At 46.7% G+C, this 20,181-nt stretch overlaps 1 protein-coding gene across 3 annotated transcripts in view; it reads left to right on the top strand.

The window, feature by feature from the left end:
* Positions 1-19,536, top strand: part of BMAL1 (basic helix-loop-helix ARNT like 1) — a 96,664-nt gene extending 77,128 nt beyond the window's left edge. For 2 of the 3 annotated variants that reach the window (XM_080913244.1, XM_080913243.1), the window contains 10 exons: positions 344-461; positions 2,633-2,782; positions 6,594-6,840; positions 8,463-8,569; positions 9,870-10,020; positions 10,838-10,926; positions 12,188-12,296; positions 14,507-14,600; positions 18,377-18,479; positions 18,944-19,536. In XM_080913244.1, the coding sequence (XP_080769370.1) occupies positions 344-461; positions 2,633-2,782; positions 6,594-6,840; positions 8,463-8,569; positions 9,870-10,020; positions 10,838-10,926; positions 12,188-12,296; positions 14,507-14,600; positions 18,377-18,479; positions 18,944-19,104 (1,329 nt within the window). In that variant the 3' untranslated portion in view covers positions 19,105-19,536. The remainder of the gene's footprint in view (positions 1-343; positions 462-2,632; positions 2,783-6,593; positions 6,841-8,462; positions 8,570-9,869; positions 10,021-10,837; positions 10,927-12,187; positions 12,297-14,506; positions 14,601-18,376; positions 18,480-18,943) is intronic. The other variant, XM_080913245.1, reaches the window with a different exon arrangement.
* Positions 19,537-20,181: the final 645 nt, after the last annotated feature.

Here is a 20,181-nt window from a genome sequence, read left to right as displayed (position 1 = left end):
GACATGTGTGCAGTGTCCCATGAATGTTTGAGATGTTCAGGGTTAAGAAGGCTGAGTAGGGCTGGAGAGATGGCTCAGCGGTTAAGAGCATTGACTGCTCTTCCAGAGGTCCTGAGTTCAAATCCCAGCAACCACATGGTGGTTCACAACCGTCTGTAATGGGATCCATGCCCTCTTCTGGAGTGTCTGAAGACAGCAATAGTGTATTCATATGCACAAATTAAATAATAAATGTTTAAAATGAAAGAAGGCAGAGTAGAGGTCAGGGCTGTATAAACTGAGTGCAGCTGCATCACGTGTGTCTCAGCCATGCTGACTGTCCATTCATGTGTCATCCCCACAGAATGACCTTATTGGCCAGAGTTTGTTTGACTACCTGCATCCAAAAGATATCGCCAAAGTTAAGGAACAGCTGTCTTCCTCGGACACTGCGCCCCGGGAGCGACTCATTGACGCGAAGAGTGAGTGCAGGGGAAGCTGTGTGTTTTCTCCTCCCTGCCCTGCTGCCAGACACTGCCCAGGGACAGAGACAGGTTCTTAGGGCCCAGCCTCTCCGTTCTTACCTTTCCGCCATATTTTTCCATTACTGCTGCTTGCTGTGGCCAACTGGACTTGTTTATGTTCACTTGAGTTTGTTAGCATTGTGGACTACCTAAAGGAGAGAGGTTTCAATGGTCAAACTTAGTTCAGGGAAGAGCCACTTTGACTAGATTCTGTCTGATTTCAGGATAATTTTTTTCCCAGAATTTATAACTTTCTAATAGTATATTCTTAAGTTGAAAAAGGCTCACATAGTCCTGTTCTCCCAGAACAAATCTCTCTGTCTCTTTCTGTCTTGCTGAGTTGCCCATATGCTGTTGTTTCTTGGTTCCTTACAAGGTTCTTTACTTCCTGCAGCCTAGGATCAGCATTACTTTGGCCCCAGCCCTTGTCTCCCACAGCTATTCCCAGGCCAAAACCCAGGAGCTGATCCTGTGTTTGGCTAGGTACACATCCTGCCCCACCATTCACTGGGTGTGTGGCTGTGAGGAAGTTGTTCACCTCTCTGTGCCTCGGTTTCCTCATCTGTAAAACATACATATCCTATTGGGTAGTTAAAAAGTGTAACGATGTTGACTTGCTAAACAGAGTATGTAGCCAGTTCCCAGCATGGGCACTGTCCCAGTGTGACACTGGTGTTGGATCTGCTTGGGCTCAAAGCAGTTGGCGTATGGCTTTCTTGTTGCTCAGTTCTCCATGTTGACTGGTGATGGTGATGATGTCAGAGAACTCCCCACAGGGCACCTTTCAGGAAATTGCGCTTCTCCATATAAGCAGACATTGGTCCTGATGCCTGTTACCTCTGTGAGCTGGCTTCAGCACCTTCTAGTGACAGACGGAGAAAAAGATGGATGGCACTTTGTCCTTGAGGCTCTTCCCACATGGTCAGGAGACAGCAACACAGGCAGCGCCCTGCAGGATAGTTGCAGCAACATCAGTATGCCAGGCATGGGGGTGTGTTTGAAAAGATGAGTTAATGTGTACCAGGAAGGGAAGGGGGACGGGCAGGGGAAACAGCCTATGGAGAGGAACCTGTGTGGAGCATCCCAGAACCCGTTTGCTGCCTGTACAGGAAAATGAGTAGGGAGAAAGATACAGTGAAGGGCGCCGAGCTAATGTGGCTTGGGCTGGCATTCTAGAGAACCTAACAGAGCCAGTTTGGGAAAGGCGGTGGGAAGAGGACCTTGGCAGTGGCCACTGCTTGGCTGCGGTGCTCCTCCAGTGATGTCTGTCAGTCACCCAGGAGCTTCCAGGAGCCTCTCTACCCGCAGAGAGGAAATTCACAGCCTAGCACAGCAGAACAGAACGGTGGCTTGGTATAGTGCTTACCGAATGTGCCAAAGGCCCAGGGTTGCATCCACAGTCCCATGGTTAAAACCACAAGTCCCAACACAAGCCTTTCTGTCTAGTTTGGGGTTTTGGGTAGCCCCATGATTCAAAAGCAAAACTATGCAAAACTAATTATAACATCACACCTAACACAACCAGTTTAGAATATTATGTCGGTGTAATTATTACTAAAGAGTTAAAATTCTTTAACATTTCTCTGGGGCTGTCTCTGAAATCCTGCATGTGCTTTTTCGCAACCCCTTTCAGCTCAGAAAAGCCATATTCTGTGTTCAGTAGCAGCGTGAAGCTAGTGGCTGTCCCACATCCTGAACGAGGTTGACTGAGCAGGACTCCCAAGGGACCAAAACTCCAGTTAAGCTGAAATTTCAAGGCAATCTTGTGTCCCCCACCCCAACTTCGATATCTCAGTCCTGTGCATCCTTCGGGTAGGACCCCAGACCTTTTGCTGGGAAGCAAGTGTCTGCCAGTTGGCACTGATCATTAAGTTTCCCTGTTAGCAACCTCTCATGTCTCCGTTTCCCTCACTTCCTCTGCTCCTGATGGGCAGGAACACTTTGTGTGTTTCTTTTCATCCCCTAGACGGCTCATGCCACTTGCGCTATTGTACTTCCTACCCATCTGTAACCCGTCCACGTGAACACGGCCCCCGAGAGAACAGTGAGGCAGTAAAGGCTGTGCTGTGGTCGCACTGTCCCTCCAGACAGTTCTGCCCTTGTTTACCGCATGTTGTGTTGATTTGCAGCTGGACTTCCGGTTAAAACGGATATCACCCCTGGGCCCTCCCGATTATGCTCTGGAGCCCGGCGCTCTTTCTTCTGTAGGATGAAGTGCAACAGGCCTTCAGTAAAGGTGGAAGATAAGGACTTCGCCTCCACGTGTTCAAAGAAAAAAGGTACAGTCTACAGCCTTAGGGGAGGCTTACCTGGAGTCTGCTTTTCTGTTCCCCAGAGCATCTGCTCCCTGGCCTGCCGCCTCGCCTCTCGCCTTGGGCAACTGGAGTGGGGCAGGGGGAGCCCTGACATGTTGCCATGGAGACAGATTCATGAATAGGCTTTCTGTGTATAACTTCTGCTTAGCCAGATGTGGCCTAGGGGGAAAACACAGTCAGCCACTGTTCAGTCTCTTGAGTACCCACCCTTCTAGGACCCTCCTGGCCAATTTCCCTAGTGACCTCACCTGTTGAACCCATTCATGGTTTTTTCTTGCGTGTGTGTGTGTGTGGGGGGGGGGGGTGGAGGGTGTTTCTTCCCTGGCCCTTTGGCTTCCCCTCCTCTCTGCCCTAGGGCCACTCTCCTCCGTCCTTATTGATGCGTAGATAGGAAATTCACCCACAGGTCAAAAGCTTCTAAGTTCACATTCCTACTTCAGCTTTTCTTTTGAACTCCTAGTAGATTCTTAGTAAGCCTCAGGGGCGTTTCCAGAGTGGCCACTTGGGCCCTGACCTGTACCATCTGCTAATATCACTGAATGTTTTTATTTATGTCCAGGTATAACCAGGGACTTTTAAATAATATTTATTTTCATTTTAAGTATTCGAGTGCTTCGTTTGTGTGTAATATCTGTGTATGACGTGCTGCCTGGTACCCAGTGAGGCCAGAAGAGGGCATTAGATTTCCTAAAACTGGTGTTACAGATGTGGGTACAGATATGAGCAGCGTATGGGTCCTCACAACCAAACCTATTTCTCCTGCAAGAGCAGCAAGAACTCCTAAGCACTGAGCTGTCTCTCCAGTCATAGAACCAAACATTTTAGGACCAAAGCCTAGGCTCCAGCAGCTATGATTAGCTAGGGTAGGCCACATGTCCCTTTAGACAGGTGAGGATGACAGAGAGGGACGTCTTCAGTGTAGCTACTTATAGAAGAGGGTCCCGTGACCCCGAGTGTTGGGATTCTGTAAACCCCACCCCTCAATTGCCTGGCAGTATCCAGGTATGTTCCGCCCCAGTGACCTGACACTATAAAAGGAGCTGCTTGCCCCCTCCTCTCTCTCTTGGCCTCTCTTGCTCTTGTGCTGTTGCAGCCTTGCTCTCCCACTCCTACCCCTCCCTTTCCCTTCCCCCCTCTCTCCCACATGCTCATGGCCAGCCTCTACTCCTCTACTCCCCCCCCCCTCTCTGCCTCTACCACCCTCTTAACTCTCCTCATCCTTCCATGACCTGAATAAACTCTATTCTGTACTATACCATTGTGTGGCTGGTCCCTCAGGGAAGGGATTCCCAACATGGACCCCCCAGAGGCATCTCCCTTGCCCACAGGCCTCGCCGCACCTCCATGGACCATATGCCCCCCACTCTCTTCATCCTTCCCCTAACATTGGTGCCGTGACTCGGATCGTTATCCTCTCACAACATTGGTGCCCTGTGACTCTTCCTTTCAGTGACTTTTCCTTTCATTGGTGCCCCGTCATCTTTTCCTTACACCGAGTCTGTCTGTTGGGGAATTGACCTGTGTTTTAGGATGAAGTAGAGGAATAATTGGAGCAAGGGTCAAGCCTCGTTCATTAGTTGTAGTCTGGGCATGTTCTGGCTGAACACTGTCTCAGCTCACTTCCTAAACATTGGGCCAGATCCATCCTGTGATGTGCAGGTGCAAGGAAGGCTTGGGATACAGTCACCTCCAGGACACAGCCTTTCCCACATGGGTAACCACCCTTCTTTGTGGTGGACTGTCCCCCTCAGGGTCAAAGTACAGGAGACAACACAAATCAAAGGCAGAGAGGTCGAGCAGTCATCCTGCCTCGGTCCTGGTATGCCCAGTGAAGGGCCGGTTTCTCAGCCAGGCAGCTTCCAGGAGCTTGTTTCACCTCTTAGAGCCAGCTACCCTCAACTCTCTCCAGGTCTGAGGAGGTCGATACTATGTAGACTGTGTACAAGCTGTGGTGTGGTCTTTAACAATGAGTCCTTTTATTTCCTCCCCCACCCCTCCCCATTTAAAACGCTTCATTGTTCCTATGGAAGAATTATGATGATTAACATATGATGCAAACAAGGTCCTTGGCACGTCAGTACATCTGAGCCACACTGCCTTTCCCCTAGTGCTGCCAGCCCCTTTCAAGTTCCTCCACACTCCTCTCTGCCTCTGATTGGAATTTCTTTCCTTTTGCTGGGCTCTCTTCGACTTCTTCTCCCTGGAGACAGACAGCTCATTCCTTCTTTGGTACCCACAGCCCTCCTTTCTAGCCCTTTCCCATTATTTGGCATGGTTGTATAAAGTCAGCCTTCCTGGCTACCAGGCAGCTTGGATTAGGTTTTCTACTGGTAAGAATGTTCTGTGATGGGGCTGCTCAGTGTTGACGTCCACAGTGTGGGTGTGTCTCAAGTTAAAAAAAAAAAAAAGCTTTTGTCCTTTCTGACCTGAGACTCACGGATTCTTCAGTCAGTGAGTGGCAGCAGCAGCCAAGCCACCCTGAAGTAGAGGAGCCATCTGTATCTTCCTGTCTGTCACTCAAACCAAATCCCAGCAAGTCTAGAGATGTTGTCTGCTTCCCTGTCCACCTGCCATTGTTCAGTTCTCGCCATCCTTGCTGTTTTTCTGAGTCTGGCCGTGTACCTCTGAGCCGTCTTCCTTCTGGTTTCTACTGTCTTTCATCCCCATAACTGTTGCTAGACTACCCAAAGCAGTTGATTCTGCTGTTTCTGCATTTAAATTCCATTGGAGACCCTCCATTTCCTATCTGCTAAACACATCTGTTAGCAAATAACTCAAGGCCCTTATAATCTGTCTCCCCTACCTTTCTCATCTCGTGGCTTCTTTCTCTTTGGGTTATTGTGTGTGTGTGTGTGTGTGTGTGTGTGTGTGTGTGTGTGTGTGTGTGTGTGTGTGTGTGTGTGGTGTGGCGTGTATGTGTGTGTGGGTCAGAGAACAGTTTCCAGGAGTTGGTTCTCTCCTTCCACCTTATTTTGAGGCAGGGTCTCTCTTGTTTCTGGCTGCAGCATTGCACTCTGGCCTCTGAGCTTCTGTCTCTCTGCCTCCCATCTTGATGTAGGAATGCTAAGATAAGGATGCCCCACACAAAGCAAGTGTTTTTATCCAGTGAGCAGTCTCTTCATCTGCGCCTTTGTTTTCCATCAGCACTCCAGCCCTCCCCCTCCTCTGGCCAGTGCTCATGTTCTCACCTAACCTCCAGCATTGGTTCCAGGGAATTGTCTTACTTAAGGTTTTACTGCTGTGAACAGACACCATGACCAAGGCAACCATGTCTCTCATAAGGACATTTAACTGGGGCTGGCTTATAGGCTCAGAAGTTCAGTCCATTATCATCAAGGTGGGAGCATGGCAGCATCCAGGCAGGCATGGTGCAGGAGGAGCTGAGAGTTCTACATCTTCATCTGAAGGCTGCTAGCAGAGTACTAGCTTCCAGGCAGCAAAGATGAGGGTCTTAAAGCCTGCACCTACAGTGCTATGCCTACTGCAAAAAGGCCACACCTACTAGAACAGGGCCACACCTTTGCCACTCTGCGGGCTGAGCATACACAAACCATCACAGGAGTCTTCTCCCTCTGTGGTCTGTTCCTCCTTGCTGTGCTTTATGTGACTCAGCCTCTGGTATATGACTCTGCCTCTGGTATATGACTCTGCTAAGCATATGTGACACTGGATCACTTCTGCCTGCCCCATTCCCCAGGTGACTCCTTCTGGAGGGTGAGACCGAATCCCACTGCCAACCCAGCACTGACACTCACCATGGGCTTTTGCTTTCCAGCAGATCGAAAGAGCTTCTGCACAATCCACAGCACAGGCTATCTGAAAAGCTGGCCACCCACAAAGATGGGGCTGGACGAAGACAACGAGCCAGACAACGAGGGCTGCAACCTCAGCTGCCTCGTTGCAATCGGGCGGCTGCACTCACACATGGTTCCACAACCAGTGAACGGGGAAATACGGGTGAAATCTATGGAGTACGTTTCTCGACACGCAATAGATGGGAAATTTGTTTTTGTAGATCAGAGGTAAGACCCTAGGTCTCCCCTTTCAGCAATACAGTAGCAACGATTCTCAACCAGTGGGGTTTTGACCCCTTGGCAGGGGTGGTGCCGGTGCTGGTGGTGGGTGGGTGGGAACAAATGACCCTTTCACAACAGTAGCAAGATTACAGTTATAAAGTAGCAAGAGAATAATTTTATGGCTGGGGGTCACCCTGTGAGGAGCTGTGTTTAAGGGTCTCAGCATTAGGAAGTTTGAGAGCCATTGCAGCAGGGCCCTAAGCTGAGAAGACCTGGTGGTCAGATGGCTTTTCTAAGAGTGTTATTCCTGCCAGGCATGTGGCTCAGTTGGTAGAATGCCTGCCTCGAGTGCACGAAGCCTCGGGTTCTGTTCCCAGCATCACATGTAGCTGATGTGGTAGTTCATTCCTCAAATCCCAGCACTGGGGTGGTAGATGCAGAAAGATCAGAAGTCCAAGGTCATTGTCATCTATATAGTGAGCTTAGGACAGCGTTGGCTTACATACGACCTTGTCTTAAATAATGAAATGAATAATACTAATCTTTTCTAAAAATTGAGACAAATGGCTGCAGGCCTCACCTACCCTCTTATGAACACCCCGCCTCTGACTGCACATCTCTACATACAGCGAGGGAGGGAGGTCTCTGTTAAAAACCATGCTCACTGGGATGTCATGGAAACATACAGAGTTTTATGAGTATACTTTGATATATAGCGATGGTTAAGTGGGTGGTATAAAATGCAGCTCTGAAAAGAAACAAGTATGGCCTTCAGCTATGAGATGTCTCAGGGTCATGGCACTGAATAGCTGGTAAGACATGCAAACAGCTGTTTAGACCTGAGCATCCCAGTAAAGTTGGTCATGGCGGACTTGTCTGCGTGTTTAAATTTGGATATAATTAATTAAAATAAGAACTTCAGTTTCCCAGGGCACTAGCAGCCACACACTAGTCACTACACGGGGCTAACAGCATACGGACTGTGCTACTGAGGAAAGCTCTGCTGGGCTGAACGGCTCTTGCCCAGACTCTCCATCTTACAGATGAGGACTTGAGTTCTAGCCTATGAATCACCTCCTGCTCCACTCATAGCTAATTTGTGTTAGATCTAGACCGTAAACCAAATGTCCCAAACTCACCACTGCTGCTCCCTCTCTTAGGAATATTCACAGGCTGACAGCTGCTAGAGACAGCCATAGAATGCCAGCAGAGTAGGCACCTACTTTTTAAGGCTTTTGTGGACTGAGCTACAGGAACCTCTGCGTGTTAGCTGTCCTGATATAAGCAAGCATCAGAAAAAGGAGCGGCCCTGTCCTGGCATTTAGATTTCTGTCTTACTTTTACCTGAATAATATGGTTGTCATTTAAAGACCTCCCGAAATTTGATTTCTGACCAAAGCCCTTTAAGTTGTCTTTGCTTTGTTTTCATAATTCTGATTCAAGTCGGGAAAACTGCATGGGGTGGTCATCCACATTGTCAGTCCAGAGAAGAGCACCTAGTTGTTTTACCTCCTTTGACCTTGATGTCCTGGAGGCTTTGGTGGGGAGAAGTAGGCTGCTCATCCACAAATTATCATTCATCCTAGGAATGGCCTTTTCTTGTCTAAAAAGCCCTTGTTCTCTCTTAGGGCGACGGCTATTTTGGCCTATCTACCACAGGAACTTCTAGGTACATCATGTTATGAGTATTTTCATCAAGATGACATAGGACACCTTGCAGAATGTCACAGGCAAGGTAAGCTGGGCCATAGGAAGAGTCTGATGTTATAAAGTGTATCCTGTTCTGCACTGGTCCAGGTGGTCTTTGAGAGAAAATTGCCCCTACTGTGTGGGACTCAGCCATCCCAGGACTCTTCAGGACAAAACATGTGAGAGAAGAGACTATTGGCTCCAGGAACCATTTGCCCCTTACAGATGCTCAGCCCCCACTCATTGCATGAGGGTTTATAGAGGGTATATTTCTTATAGAGCCATCTCTTGGTTAGGCTTTACTCTGAGCCTGTTTAGAAGTCGTATGTTCTGGACTTCTCTGATTTTCTTTCCATACCTGGCTGCATTGCCTCCTGTAATTTTCTTGACTCATGATACCCAGGTTTTATTTCTATTGCTGTGACAAAATACTCTGACAAAAAGCAACTTAGTTTATTTCTGCTCATGATTCCAGGTTACAGTCCTAGAGGGAAGTCACAGTGGCAGGAGTGACAACTGGTCATATACCCACAGTCTAGAGCAAAGAAAAAGTGAATACTTATATACTCACCATTTGCTTGCTGTGGTCAGCTTAAATTCTCCACTCTTAACACAGTTCAGGGTCCCAACTAGGGAATGGTGCTGCCCACAGTGGGCTATGTCTTCCATATAACTTAATGTTATTAAGACAGTCTCTTATAGATGTGCCTGTAGGCCAGCTCAATATACCCCTCATTGAGACTCTTTTACCAAGTGACTCTAGGTTGTGTCAGGGTGACAAAGTTGACCATCACAGACATTATGGCCACCTATGAAGCCCCTCCCTTCCTTTTACCAGAACTTATTCTGTTGCTGCAGGCATTTATTTATGAAGAGTCCCCATATTCACCACACCCACTGCCTTGATTCTGGTTCAGGCACTTGTGCCTGTAAGTCTCCTGCTTCCTCTCTCACTCTGGGTCCACCATTTGTGGTTATTTCATTTATTGTTAAAAAGGTTAAACCCGATAATATTATATCCCTGCTTAATATACCAATATTCAGACTTAAACCCAAACACTTCTGATAGGTACAAGATTCAAAACGTCCCAACTCAAATCTCCTGGCCCTGACCCAGTTCCTTGGTTTCACTTCCCAGATTGTTCTATCTGTGACCTTGTCACCTGTGCCTGCCTGAGTTAGACCCTTGGAAGCCACTTGTGTGTGCACTGACCACATGCCTCCTTGGTTTTCCCAGTGTGATGGCATGGGAGCGGAGCACCTTTAGGATCTGGGGGTCAGGTGACCTGTTTAACATAGTCACTGGTTTGAGGAAAGGACAACACTTGTGTCTTCTGCATTCTCAGTTTTACAGACAAGAGAAAAGATCACGACTAACTGCTATAAGTTTAAGATCAAAGATGGCTCCTTTATCACACTACGAAGTCGATGGTTCAGTTTCATGAACCCGTGGACCAAGGAAGTAGAATACATTGTCTCAACCAACACTGTTGTTTTGTGAGTATTTTCTGAGCTATACCCTTGCTTCAAAGGGGGGGGGGGTGCCTTGGGATCCTTACCTGGGACAAAGGGTGCAGGTAATAGGCAGCATCCACATTTCAATGTCACCTTACTAGTGTTTCTTGATGGGAGGAAGCCAGGAAGCTATGTTAACCAAGGACAGGTTTCGGCTGTCTTCCCACGTGATCTGCACTGGTGACACTTGCTGCAGGAAAGAGCCAATTCTTGAAATCCTAACCCCAATATGGGTGTCAGCTTAGGCTAGGGAATGGGGGTTGTCAACCATCAGTGAAAGACTTAGTTGCATAGGTACGAGCTCTTTCTGGTCTCGGTTGAGGATGGACGGGTCTTCATGGCTATACCCCAAGTCTTGGTAGGAATTCTCTCAAAGGCTTCTGCCACCTGCTAAGTAAGCCGGGGGAGGGAAGAACCTTCTTGCACAAGGTTCTTTGTACCACCTTCATGCACCTGTGGTTAAAGGCACACAGGGGCCTGGAGCTGTTGGCAGGTAGGAGAAAAAATGCTGTAGCAGTGTAGGCAGGGGGCGCGGAGGGTAGGGATACTGTTACAGCCACTTCTACTAAACTGTATTGCATAGAAATTAGGGAGACCCAGGCAAGCAGTGAGTCCAAAGCCAGGATGCTGTCTGTCATGTCATAGCACAGTGAGGATACCTGTTCAGACACTCAGACAGACACTTCATTTTCTGGCCTGTCCAGGTCCCGAGTGGACACCGGACTCCTTGGCCAAGGTGAAAGGTGCACGGTTCTGAGCAAGCCTGACTCATGTTTCCTTATTGCTGGGATGTTCACAGAGCCAATGTCCTGGAAGGCGGGGACCCAACCTTCCCGCAGCTTACAGCATCCCCCCACAGCATGGACAGCATGCTGCCCTCTGGAGAAGGTAACTGTGTCCTGCTTGGGCATTGGGGCTTGCCTATAAGAAGCTGCTTATGAGCAGGTGTTCTCCCATCCAGTGTTCAGGGTGTCCTGTTGTCATGTTCTGTGGGGCAGACCTTGACATGAAGTGCTGAGTCCCAATCAGAGCAGCTGCTGCCACGCTCCTGGGATATTGTGAAAGCATGTGGCTCTTCCTGGGGCTCTGTGCGCTCTCCCCTTTGACTCCTTGTTGCCCACGGGCTGTGATTTGATCTTTGGTGACTCACTGGCTCCTGCGTTTGGGAGCAAGTTGTCTATTTGCATTGAGAATATTCCCTCCCCAGTGGGCTCCTTCCCTGTGGCTCAGCACTGATTCCTCTGTACTTGTCCTTCCTGGACTACGTTTGCTCGCATGGTTTCAGCCGACCCCTTCCACTCTCGACTCCCACGCCTACTCTCTGCTTCCTCAGACAGAACCACAGAGGCACAGAAATAAAGAATAACCCAAGCTTATCTTCTGTACTGCCTTCATCCGATTGCACTGAAGCCAGAATTATTGGTTCCTCCCATTCCTCTGTGCAGCTAAATACCCCATTCTGTCCTTTCTGTCTCTTAAACTCACCCCTTGCCTCTGCACTGGCCTCTCTCAGTCCATACTCCATTCTACACAACACACAGCACAACAACATTCTGGTTAGCATCGGGCCACGTAAGTGACAAATATCATTTTACCTTCTGATGCCATAATCATTGTGATGTCTACAGTAACACATTGCCCCCAACCTTGTTTAGAGCCACAAATGCCACCTATGTGGTCACCTATAACACAGTAATCTAGGTTGATAGCCTAGGGCCAACAGGCCACACCCTATAGCCTACAATTTATACCCTATAGGGTATTATGTCTAGGTTCGATCGACATGACAAATTCATCTAAGGACACATTTATCAGGTGCATCCCTGTCATTTAAGTGGAACGTAACTGCAGCTCGTGCTCTGTATGGTGGAGTTTTAATAACTCACCTTGCAGCCAGTGTGTTCTCTGTGCTAAGTCCCTTGGTCCTTATCTCCTGTGGATCCTGTCTGATGTCACCAGTAGTGCATGATCTGAAACTTTGTCCTTGGATGCCGAGTAGACCCTTGAGCCTTTCTGGCTAGAACTGTTTTCCTGACAAGGTAAAACCTGGACGTTCTACTTCAAGTGGGTCGGGAGGTTTTCATCTAACACTCGATAGCATTTTGTGCTCCTTTTTCTCCTTTCCTACTCTCAGATTCCTCTCTTGTAGGTGGCCCAAAGAGGACTCATCCCACTGTTCCAGGCATTCCAGGGGGAACCAGAGCTGGAGCAGGAAAAATAGGTCGAATGATTGCTGAGGAAATCATGGAAATCCACAGGCAAGTAATCCCTTGGGCTGCCCCTCCAACCAGCTGGGGCTCAGCATCTGCACTCACCCTCTCAGGTGCGTCACAGTGTGTAGAGGCACGTTGTGTCATCACGGTTGGGTAGAAGGTTGCTGCTGGTCAGCCAGGGATGCTGCTATCAGCCACACAGGACTGTTCTGTTCCTCTGGCCCAGTCTAAAATATAAGCCATGTCTTAAATAAAGAAGCTAGACCAAACAGGCCTGCACTTAAGAACACTCTTGGGAAAGCCCAGTTCCTGAGACTTTGAATGTATCCCAAGGAGCTTCCTTGTGAGGATGGTTGTACATTACAGGACTGCAGTAAGTCTTTGAGCAGCCTGTGATTTGAGCCTTAACAAAAACACTTCTTCAGGCTATGAAGAGTTAGTAGTAGAGGCCAAGCAGCTCAATTATCAACAGAGGCAGCTTTCTAGTAAGTCCACCTGAGTTTTGAGAATCAAGAAGGTGTCAACCAGATACTTAAAAATATAATTTTAATAGAACATAATTGTAAGCAAAGAGGTGGGGGACCCAGAAAGACCAATATTCTCTGCAGCCACCAACTTAGTCCATTTTCTGGTCAGCCAGAGGGGCTTCTGTTCCATGCTTGTAAGTTCTCCTCCAGTCTACAGAGGTGGGTTTGGCTGCTTGATTCCACCTCGGAAGGGAGATGGGGAAATAGCATGATCAGCTTCAGACCAGCCACTGGTCTCTATGCAGAACCATTGGAACATGGTATCAGAGCCTCATTGAAAATGATCTTAATATTCTTTAGAAGTATATTTTCTTTGTGGTAATAGGGATTCACAAATTGAGGCCAGCAAGTAAGGGCTTTGAACTTGGTCTCAGCTAAATGATGCTAAAATGTCAGGACTGCTCAGCTTGTGAGCATGTGAATGATGTTCAGGGCAGTCTAACTGGCCAGACTTCCTGTAGGAAGGAAGTGTAGAGCTTTAAAGGGAGAGGGTTAAAGACTGCTAATGCATAATCCCACTGTGGAATACTGAGCAGATATCCAAAATGCTAAGCTATGCTTGCTGGGAGCTCACCAGATTCGGGATAGATGAAGGTGGGTGTGCTTCCTAACCCAGCTCTGTCCTAGAGAGAAATCGGCATCTAGAGCCAGGTGCTGAAGGTAATGAGGAATGGGGAAAAGGCGGTTCCAGTGTGGGGAACCTGGGAAAGGTGGCTTCACAGGCCTGTGTCCTAAGGAGACAGTGTTGGATGAAAGTTAGCAGTTTCTGGGTTCTTGCCATCTGCATGTCTGGTGTTGTCCATAACAGAGCTGTCTGTACCTGACTTTGAGGAGTTTCTAGTCTGGGAGACAGAAAATTTTTCTCACAAGTAGTCAGTGCAGGCAGGGAGCCAATTCTTAGACATAGAGACTGAGGCATAGTGTCCCAAAACAGGCTGTATTTATTCATTATGGAGGAGCAGAAAGCCTGGTGGGAACAGAACTGCCTCCATATCCCCTACACTCCGCCTCCAGCTCAGATGGGAGCAAGGACTCTTAAGAGCACAGCTAGCACAAAAACTCCTGCTCCAAGCCACAGCTTCTGTCCCCAGGGTTGCCAGCCTCACAGGTGTGGGAAGTCACAGCTCTGAGTCTCCTATTCTACTGTGGTGGGATAGTCGAAGAGGTCCCAGCTCCATCTCTAACTACTCACTACCCAAGAAGACTGCTACTGTTTGCCGACTGTTAGTTTCCCTTGTAGGTGTGCCTGGGTTACACCGCTACCTTCCATTTCCCAGGGACACTCATTAGTAAATGTTTGCTGAGAAGAGGACATATCTCTTGCTCTCATATCCAATTCATGGTAGCAAAGATGGTGGCTAAACTCTGAGGTCTCCAGCTCACCTGTATGTTACGAAGAAATAAAGCTGGCCACTTAAAATTAATCTACCTGAATCCAAACTCTAACCCAAAGGCTTTGGCAGTTACTGCTTTTGGACTCTACGTTCCAGATCAGATACACTCAGAACAATCCAGCTTTGGAAATGAGGCTTTTCTGGAGCACAGCTGCACCTGTATATTATGTGCGACTGCTGTGACCGAGACAGTATGGCTTACAGAACCGAGTTACTTGGCCTACAGAACATTTACCTTAGCTCCTTATTCTCCCTATCCTCACTCCTTAGCATCTCCCCAGTCCCACTACCCTGAAAGGCCTTGTAACTAGGGTAACCAGCTCTTCTCCAACAGGATAAGAGGGTCATCGCCTTCTAGCTGTGGCTCCAGCCCGCTGAACATCACAAGTACGCCTCCCCCTGATGCCTCCTCTCCAGGAGGCAAGAAGGTAAGCTGATGGCTTAAACTAAGAGAGCCTCTGCCCACATCCTGAAATGCTAGACTGCACTACGGAACTGCTGGGATCTCTGCTCTAAGTCAAGCCATTCTTTTCCTCCTTGTGTGCAGCTGGCATGCAGGGAGGCTTGCTGACTTGTTCAGGGGGGTTGTACTCAGTGCACATTCGGGAAAGCAGGAAGAACATTCTGAGGAAAGGGGGACTGTCAGTCACTGAGGGAACAATTCAAGACTTCCTGTGAGGGAAGGATTAGGAAGGACCCATGGAACTTTACTGCCAGGAATTTCAAGTGAATGGATATCAGTTTAGTAAAAGCAAAGCACTAGCCACACATCCAAAGTCAGGGCAGGCTTTAGAGCTGAACACTTGGAAATCTGTCACCAAAACATGTCCCCATGATGTGATAGTAACAGCCTCAAGTGCTTCACCAGTCACCAACCCTGACACTATAGATTTAGAGGTTTGGAAAACACCTATTTTCCTCTTTACTAGAGAACTTGCAAATCTATGTAAATTACACTAATTGTAAGTTAAAAATCCATTCATAGCACCTAGGATCAGGACCACACAAGGGACTTTGTACATGAAATCTTCCTTCCACTATTCCCTAGACATATACAGAGACTACCAGGAATGAACTCAGGTGTGATTCTCAAGAGACAAATACCAGAAGCAAAGCAGAGCTTTTCCTCAAAACTGGGCTCCTTATAGGCTCAGATTAACCAGGTCTGGTGCTGTCAGGATGGGTGAGGGAGGGGGTGGCTGAGATGAGAGCAAGAAGGACAACTGATTTGAAAAGGGTGTTGATTCCTCTGGGAAATTGAAAGTTTCCCATTGTGGGTAAGAGCACAGCCATGGCAGGTGTGAAGCCATGGCAGGTGTGAAGCCATGGCAGGTGTGAAGCCTGGCTTTGCCATGTGCTCCTTATGCAGCTGCTCCCACCTCTGTGCTCCTTACAAGGCTGATTCTGGTAGGATAGCCGTGTTCTGTCCCTAACCTTCTTCTCTCTGACAGTGACTGTGGAAGTGCCTGGCTCTTGGGAGTGATTAAGAAAATGCCATCAGAGTACTGTGGGCTGCCAACCCAGGGCCTCCCCACTGAGCTCTGAGCTCTGGTCCCTGCCCCCCTTTGACTTAACTCTCCTTTCAGTTTCAGGCTTTTTGGTACATTCTGTGTTTATCCCTGGGACAACTTTCATATATATATACACACACACATGGGAAATCCAAGCTCTCCTGAATTCTAGCAATCTGTCTTTTGATCAGCAGCAGCTACCACACCCCATATCATATAGCCTGAAGTGTTTCTGAGGTGTTTCTGAAAAAAATTTTTTTTTTCCTCTTTCACTGGCTTTTAAAAATGAGTCTAGGATAAAAATGGAATCTTTTTTTGTAAAAGTCCTTGGCAACAGGACTCATGAGGAAGCATGATTGAGTTAAAAATAACTGCAGCATTAAGTGGCTCAGCAAATCAGGGCAGAGGTGGCCCTTCAGTCAATTTCAGTCTTGTCATTTAGCCTGAAATTGCTTCATGCGGATCAAGCTGAAAAGGGGAGACCTGATGGGCCACCGTAGATCCCCGGGGGAGTTAGGACAAGCAGCGGCACCAAGCCAAGTTCAGTTACACAGGATTCTACAGATGTCACCTTTTGAGAGACCCTCAAGACCCTTTCAAGGATTTGCCAAGTCAAAGCTATTTTCATGAGTGTTAAAAGTTACCTGTTGTTCTCACTGTGTATCTTCTAGCACTGATAAGCCTGTCACTCATGTCACCAAACTCTTAAAAAACCATTGTATTCTTCCCCACCACACACAATGAAATGTAAGCCAGCTTCACAGTGTCTTCAATGAGACCTCAGCAATGACTGACAGGGGGCCTGGAGAGGTGGCTCCACTCTGTTAAGAGCACTGGCTATTCTTGCAGAGGACCCAGGTTCGATCTAACACCCACATAGCTGCTCACAACAGTCTGTGACTCCAGTTCCAGGGGATCTGACATCCTCTTTTGGCCTCTATGGGCACTGTACACTTGATATACTTAACATATATTTATATACAAGCGAAACACTCATAAAAATTGAAAAGACTATTAAAATGAAAAAAGACGGAGCTTCACTGCATACCTACTGTTGTAGTTGCTTCAGGAAGTGTGTTTGTGTGGTTCTATCACAAGCTAAACTGGCTGCACTTTTCCATGTATTTGCCACTGCACGGAAAACAAGTGGCAGTGATAAGTTTGAGCTTTCAGTGAAGACTGGGAAGTTCAGAAAGCTTGTACTTGCTACGTGGAGCTTAACCATTTCCTTGAGTTTGCACTATGGCAGGGTGATGTTACCTTGAAACATCTACTAACTCACTGACCTATACCTAAGTCAGCGGTTCTCAACCTTCCTGATGCTCCCCCTCATGTTGTGGTGGCCCTCAGCCTTCATAACTGTCACTTTGCCGCTACTGGTTGTTAATGTCAACCCCTGTGAAAGAGTCGACCCTCAAGGGGTGGTGCCACAGGTTGAGAAAGGCTGCTATAAGTGATCAATACAGTCACCAAAGATCAACCCACTCTAAGTGATCAGTGTAGACTTTCAAAATCACCGAAGGGAAGGAATATCCTTTCTGAAACCCATGGATTTTTAACATAGTAGGCACTCAACAGGATTCCACACTAAAGTGACCATTTATGAGACATACATTTAAGTGCTCAGGCATCATCAAAGAATGTTAAAATTGGTGAAAAGGGGAGACCTCATACAACCACGTATCTGTTGGGGGCTAAAATTTTCATCATACATACCCAATTACATCTACACAGACTGAATGGGGCAGGTGTGAGAATCTAACTGAACTCTCTTAAGCCAGTTTGTATGTTTGTAATGCTATGAAATATTAACACACTTCTAAAGTATTTTTGTAATGTGATTATTTTCATTAAAATACTTCTATTCATGTTAATACATAGTTTATATTTCAAAAGTCATGTTATTTATATGAATGAACCCTACCTAAAACATTTTGAGGGTGGGGGTGACTTAGTCATTTTTATGAATGTACAGGGATCCCCATCCTGCATAATTGTAAAGAACCAAGTTGTAGTGCCATCTGCTGGCAAGGTCTGGAACCAGTGTTTCTGAAACCCAGCAGCCATTGTTTCCTTATCCTGTATAAATACCTCTCCAAGGCTTTCTGAAGCTTAGCCCAGGGCAGGGAAGCTTGGCAGCCCAGATTGGGATGTTGCTAGTGGGGGGTGATGGTGGCGTGGGATTTTAAGACAGTTAGATTTCTCCTGTTGAGGAATGATAGCAATGATCACATCCTAGGAAGAGAAAACCAGGCTACTTAATTTAGTGCCTCTGGTATACCTGATATAGATTTACTTAGTGTTTTCTTGCCCTAGTTGTTTCTCTTCACATATTGTCACTGCCCTCAGATACTTTAATGGTTATCTGTCGCCATGTGTGCTCCCTTACAGGGCAACCTGGGCTCACTGATGTTGGCTTTAAATAAAGATGGGCAGTGTGATCCTAGTGAGCCGATTTCCCCAGCTTTTGTTAGCTTCATGGACTGTGTAGAGAAAATATACTACGTAGAGAAAACAGTTTATAGGGGAGAGGCTTTTCCCTTATGATGACTGTTCTAACAGGTCCTTGTTTGATAGGGGAGAAAATAGGAAGTTGAACCCATGTCTTTCATCTTCTTAGTAACATTGCGTATGGTAGTAATTAAAATTTCTATTTGAGTGGGAAACTTTACATTTTCCTCTTTTATTTGCAGATTCTAAATGGAGGGACTCCAGACATTCCTTCCACTGGTCTACTACCAGGGCAGGCTCAGGAGACCCCAGGCTATCCCTATTCTGATAGTTCTTCTATTCTTGGTAAGTCGTATTATCATTCACCTCCATGAGTGACGATGAGTTTGCAAAACGTCTACTACAAAGAGGGTTTAAGAGCTGATTACATACTCAGTGACCAACGTGCCTCTACAACAACCCAGAAATAGGTTTTCAGAGGGAGAGCCCACACAGCTTCAGAAGTGTTGAGTTACCCAATGACTTTCAGCGCATCCAGCCTCTTCTCCATCTGCTTCCCTACCTTCTCCTTTCCTAGTTGCCACTGTTCTTACAACCAGCTACTGATTAACTCATTACCAAAATATTAAACTTGGCTCAACTCAAATTATTATTGAATTTTAAGGACTTTTGCATTTAAGTTTTAGGTATTCTTTCTGAAAGGTAGTAACAATGAAAAGTTAAGGCAAAGAATCTCCCAAACAGCCCCTTACTCTTGTTAGTGTGCTTTCTTTGGTATTTTTACTGACAAGCCTTTCTTCCTTCCACAGGAGAGAACCCCCACATAGGCATCGATATGATAGACAACGACCAAGGATCAAGTAGTCCCAGTAACGATGAGGCAGCAATGGCTGTCATCATGAGCCTCTTGGAAGCAGATGCGGGGCTGGGTGGTCCCGTTGACTTTAGTGACTTGCCATGGCCACTGTAGACACTACATTTTGCTTTGGCAACAGCTACAGTATCAAAGTGCATTATTGGTGAAGTTTTACAGTCTGTGAAGCTTACTGGATAGGGAGAGAACAGCTTTTATGTACTGACTCCATAAAAGCCATCTCAGAGCCATTGATACAAGTCAATCTACCATGTGTAACTTCAGACAAAGTGGAACTAAGCCTGCTCCAGTGTTTCCTCATCATTGAGTTTGGGCTAGCTGTGGATAGCTTGCATTAATTGTATATTTTGGATTTTGTTTGTGTTGAATTTTTTAATCATTGTGCACAAAAGCATCATTGGTAGCTTTTATATGCAAAATGGTCATTTCAGATGTATGGTGTTTTTACACTACAAAGAAGTCCCCCATGTGGATATTTCTTATACTAATTGTATCATAAAGCTGTTTATTCTTCCTTGTAAGAATCCTTTACTATAAATATGGGTTAAAGTATAATGTATTAGACAGTTAAATATTTTTAATAAATGTTTCCCTTGTTCTATAACTATTGCTCCCATTTGGTAATTAGGGAGGTCTTCATGTGCTGCATTTCATCCACTGTGGTCTAAGCACATGCCTGCGTTACAGTTACATGCCCTTTGCTCTGATAATGACTTTTCCAAGCTTAGACATGTTATAAAATAGCTCATTTCCAAACCGTAGCCACCTCAACTTATATGAAAACAAAGATACCAACTCCAATTTTCAGTGCTATGATTTCAAGTTCAAGATTACAAGCTAGCTTCTCTAGATCTGCAGTTATATGGTGCTGCTCAAGTCCCTTCCCAAGGACAGACAAAAGCAACATTTACCTACCCTTTCTATGGTCCCATCGACAAACTGAGATGTGATTCCACCAAACTAAGTTCACTCTGGAAACTAATGGGTTTACTGGGCTTCCATACAGAACCACCTAGGTGGGAGGTTCCCTACAGGGGTGCTCCTACTCACAAAGGCCACACTAGAAAGCCTTTACCCAGCTGAGAAAGTGGGCTTCCCATAGGCATCCAGATGGAACCTTAACCCCTTTCCTCATATTCCCCAGCCATATATATATATATATATATATATATA

Source organism: Micromys minutus (genome assembly GCF_963924665.1).
Source record: "Micromys minutus genome assembly, chromosome: 2".
NCBI classification, from domain to species: Eukaryota; Metazoa; Chordata; class Mammalia; order Rodentia; family Muridae; genus Micromys; species Micromys minutus.
The sequence above is the reverse complement of the archived record's forward strand: the minus strand, read 5'-3'. Positions and strand labels throughout refer to the sequence as shown.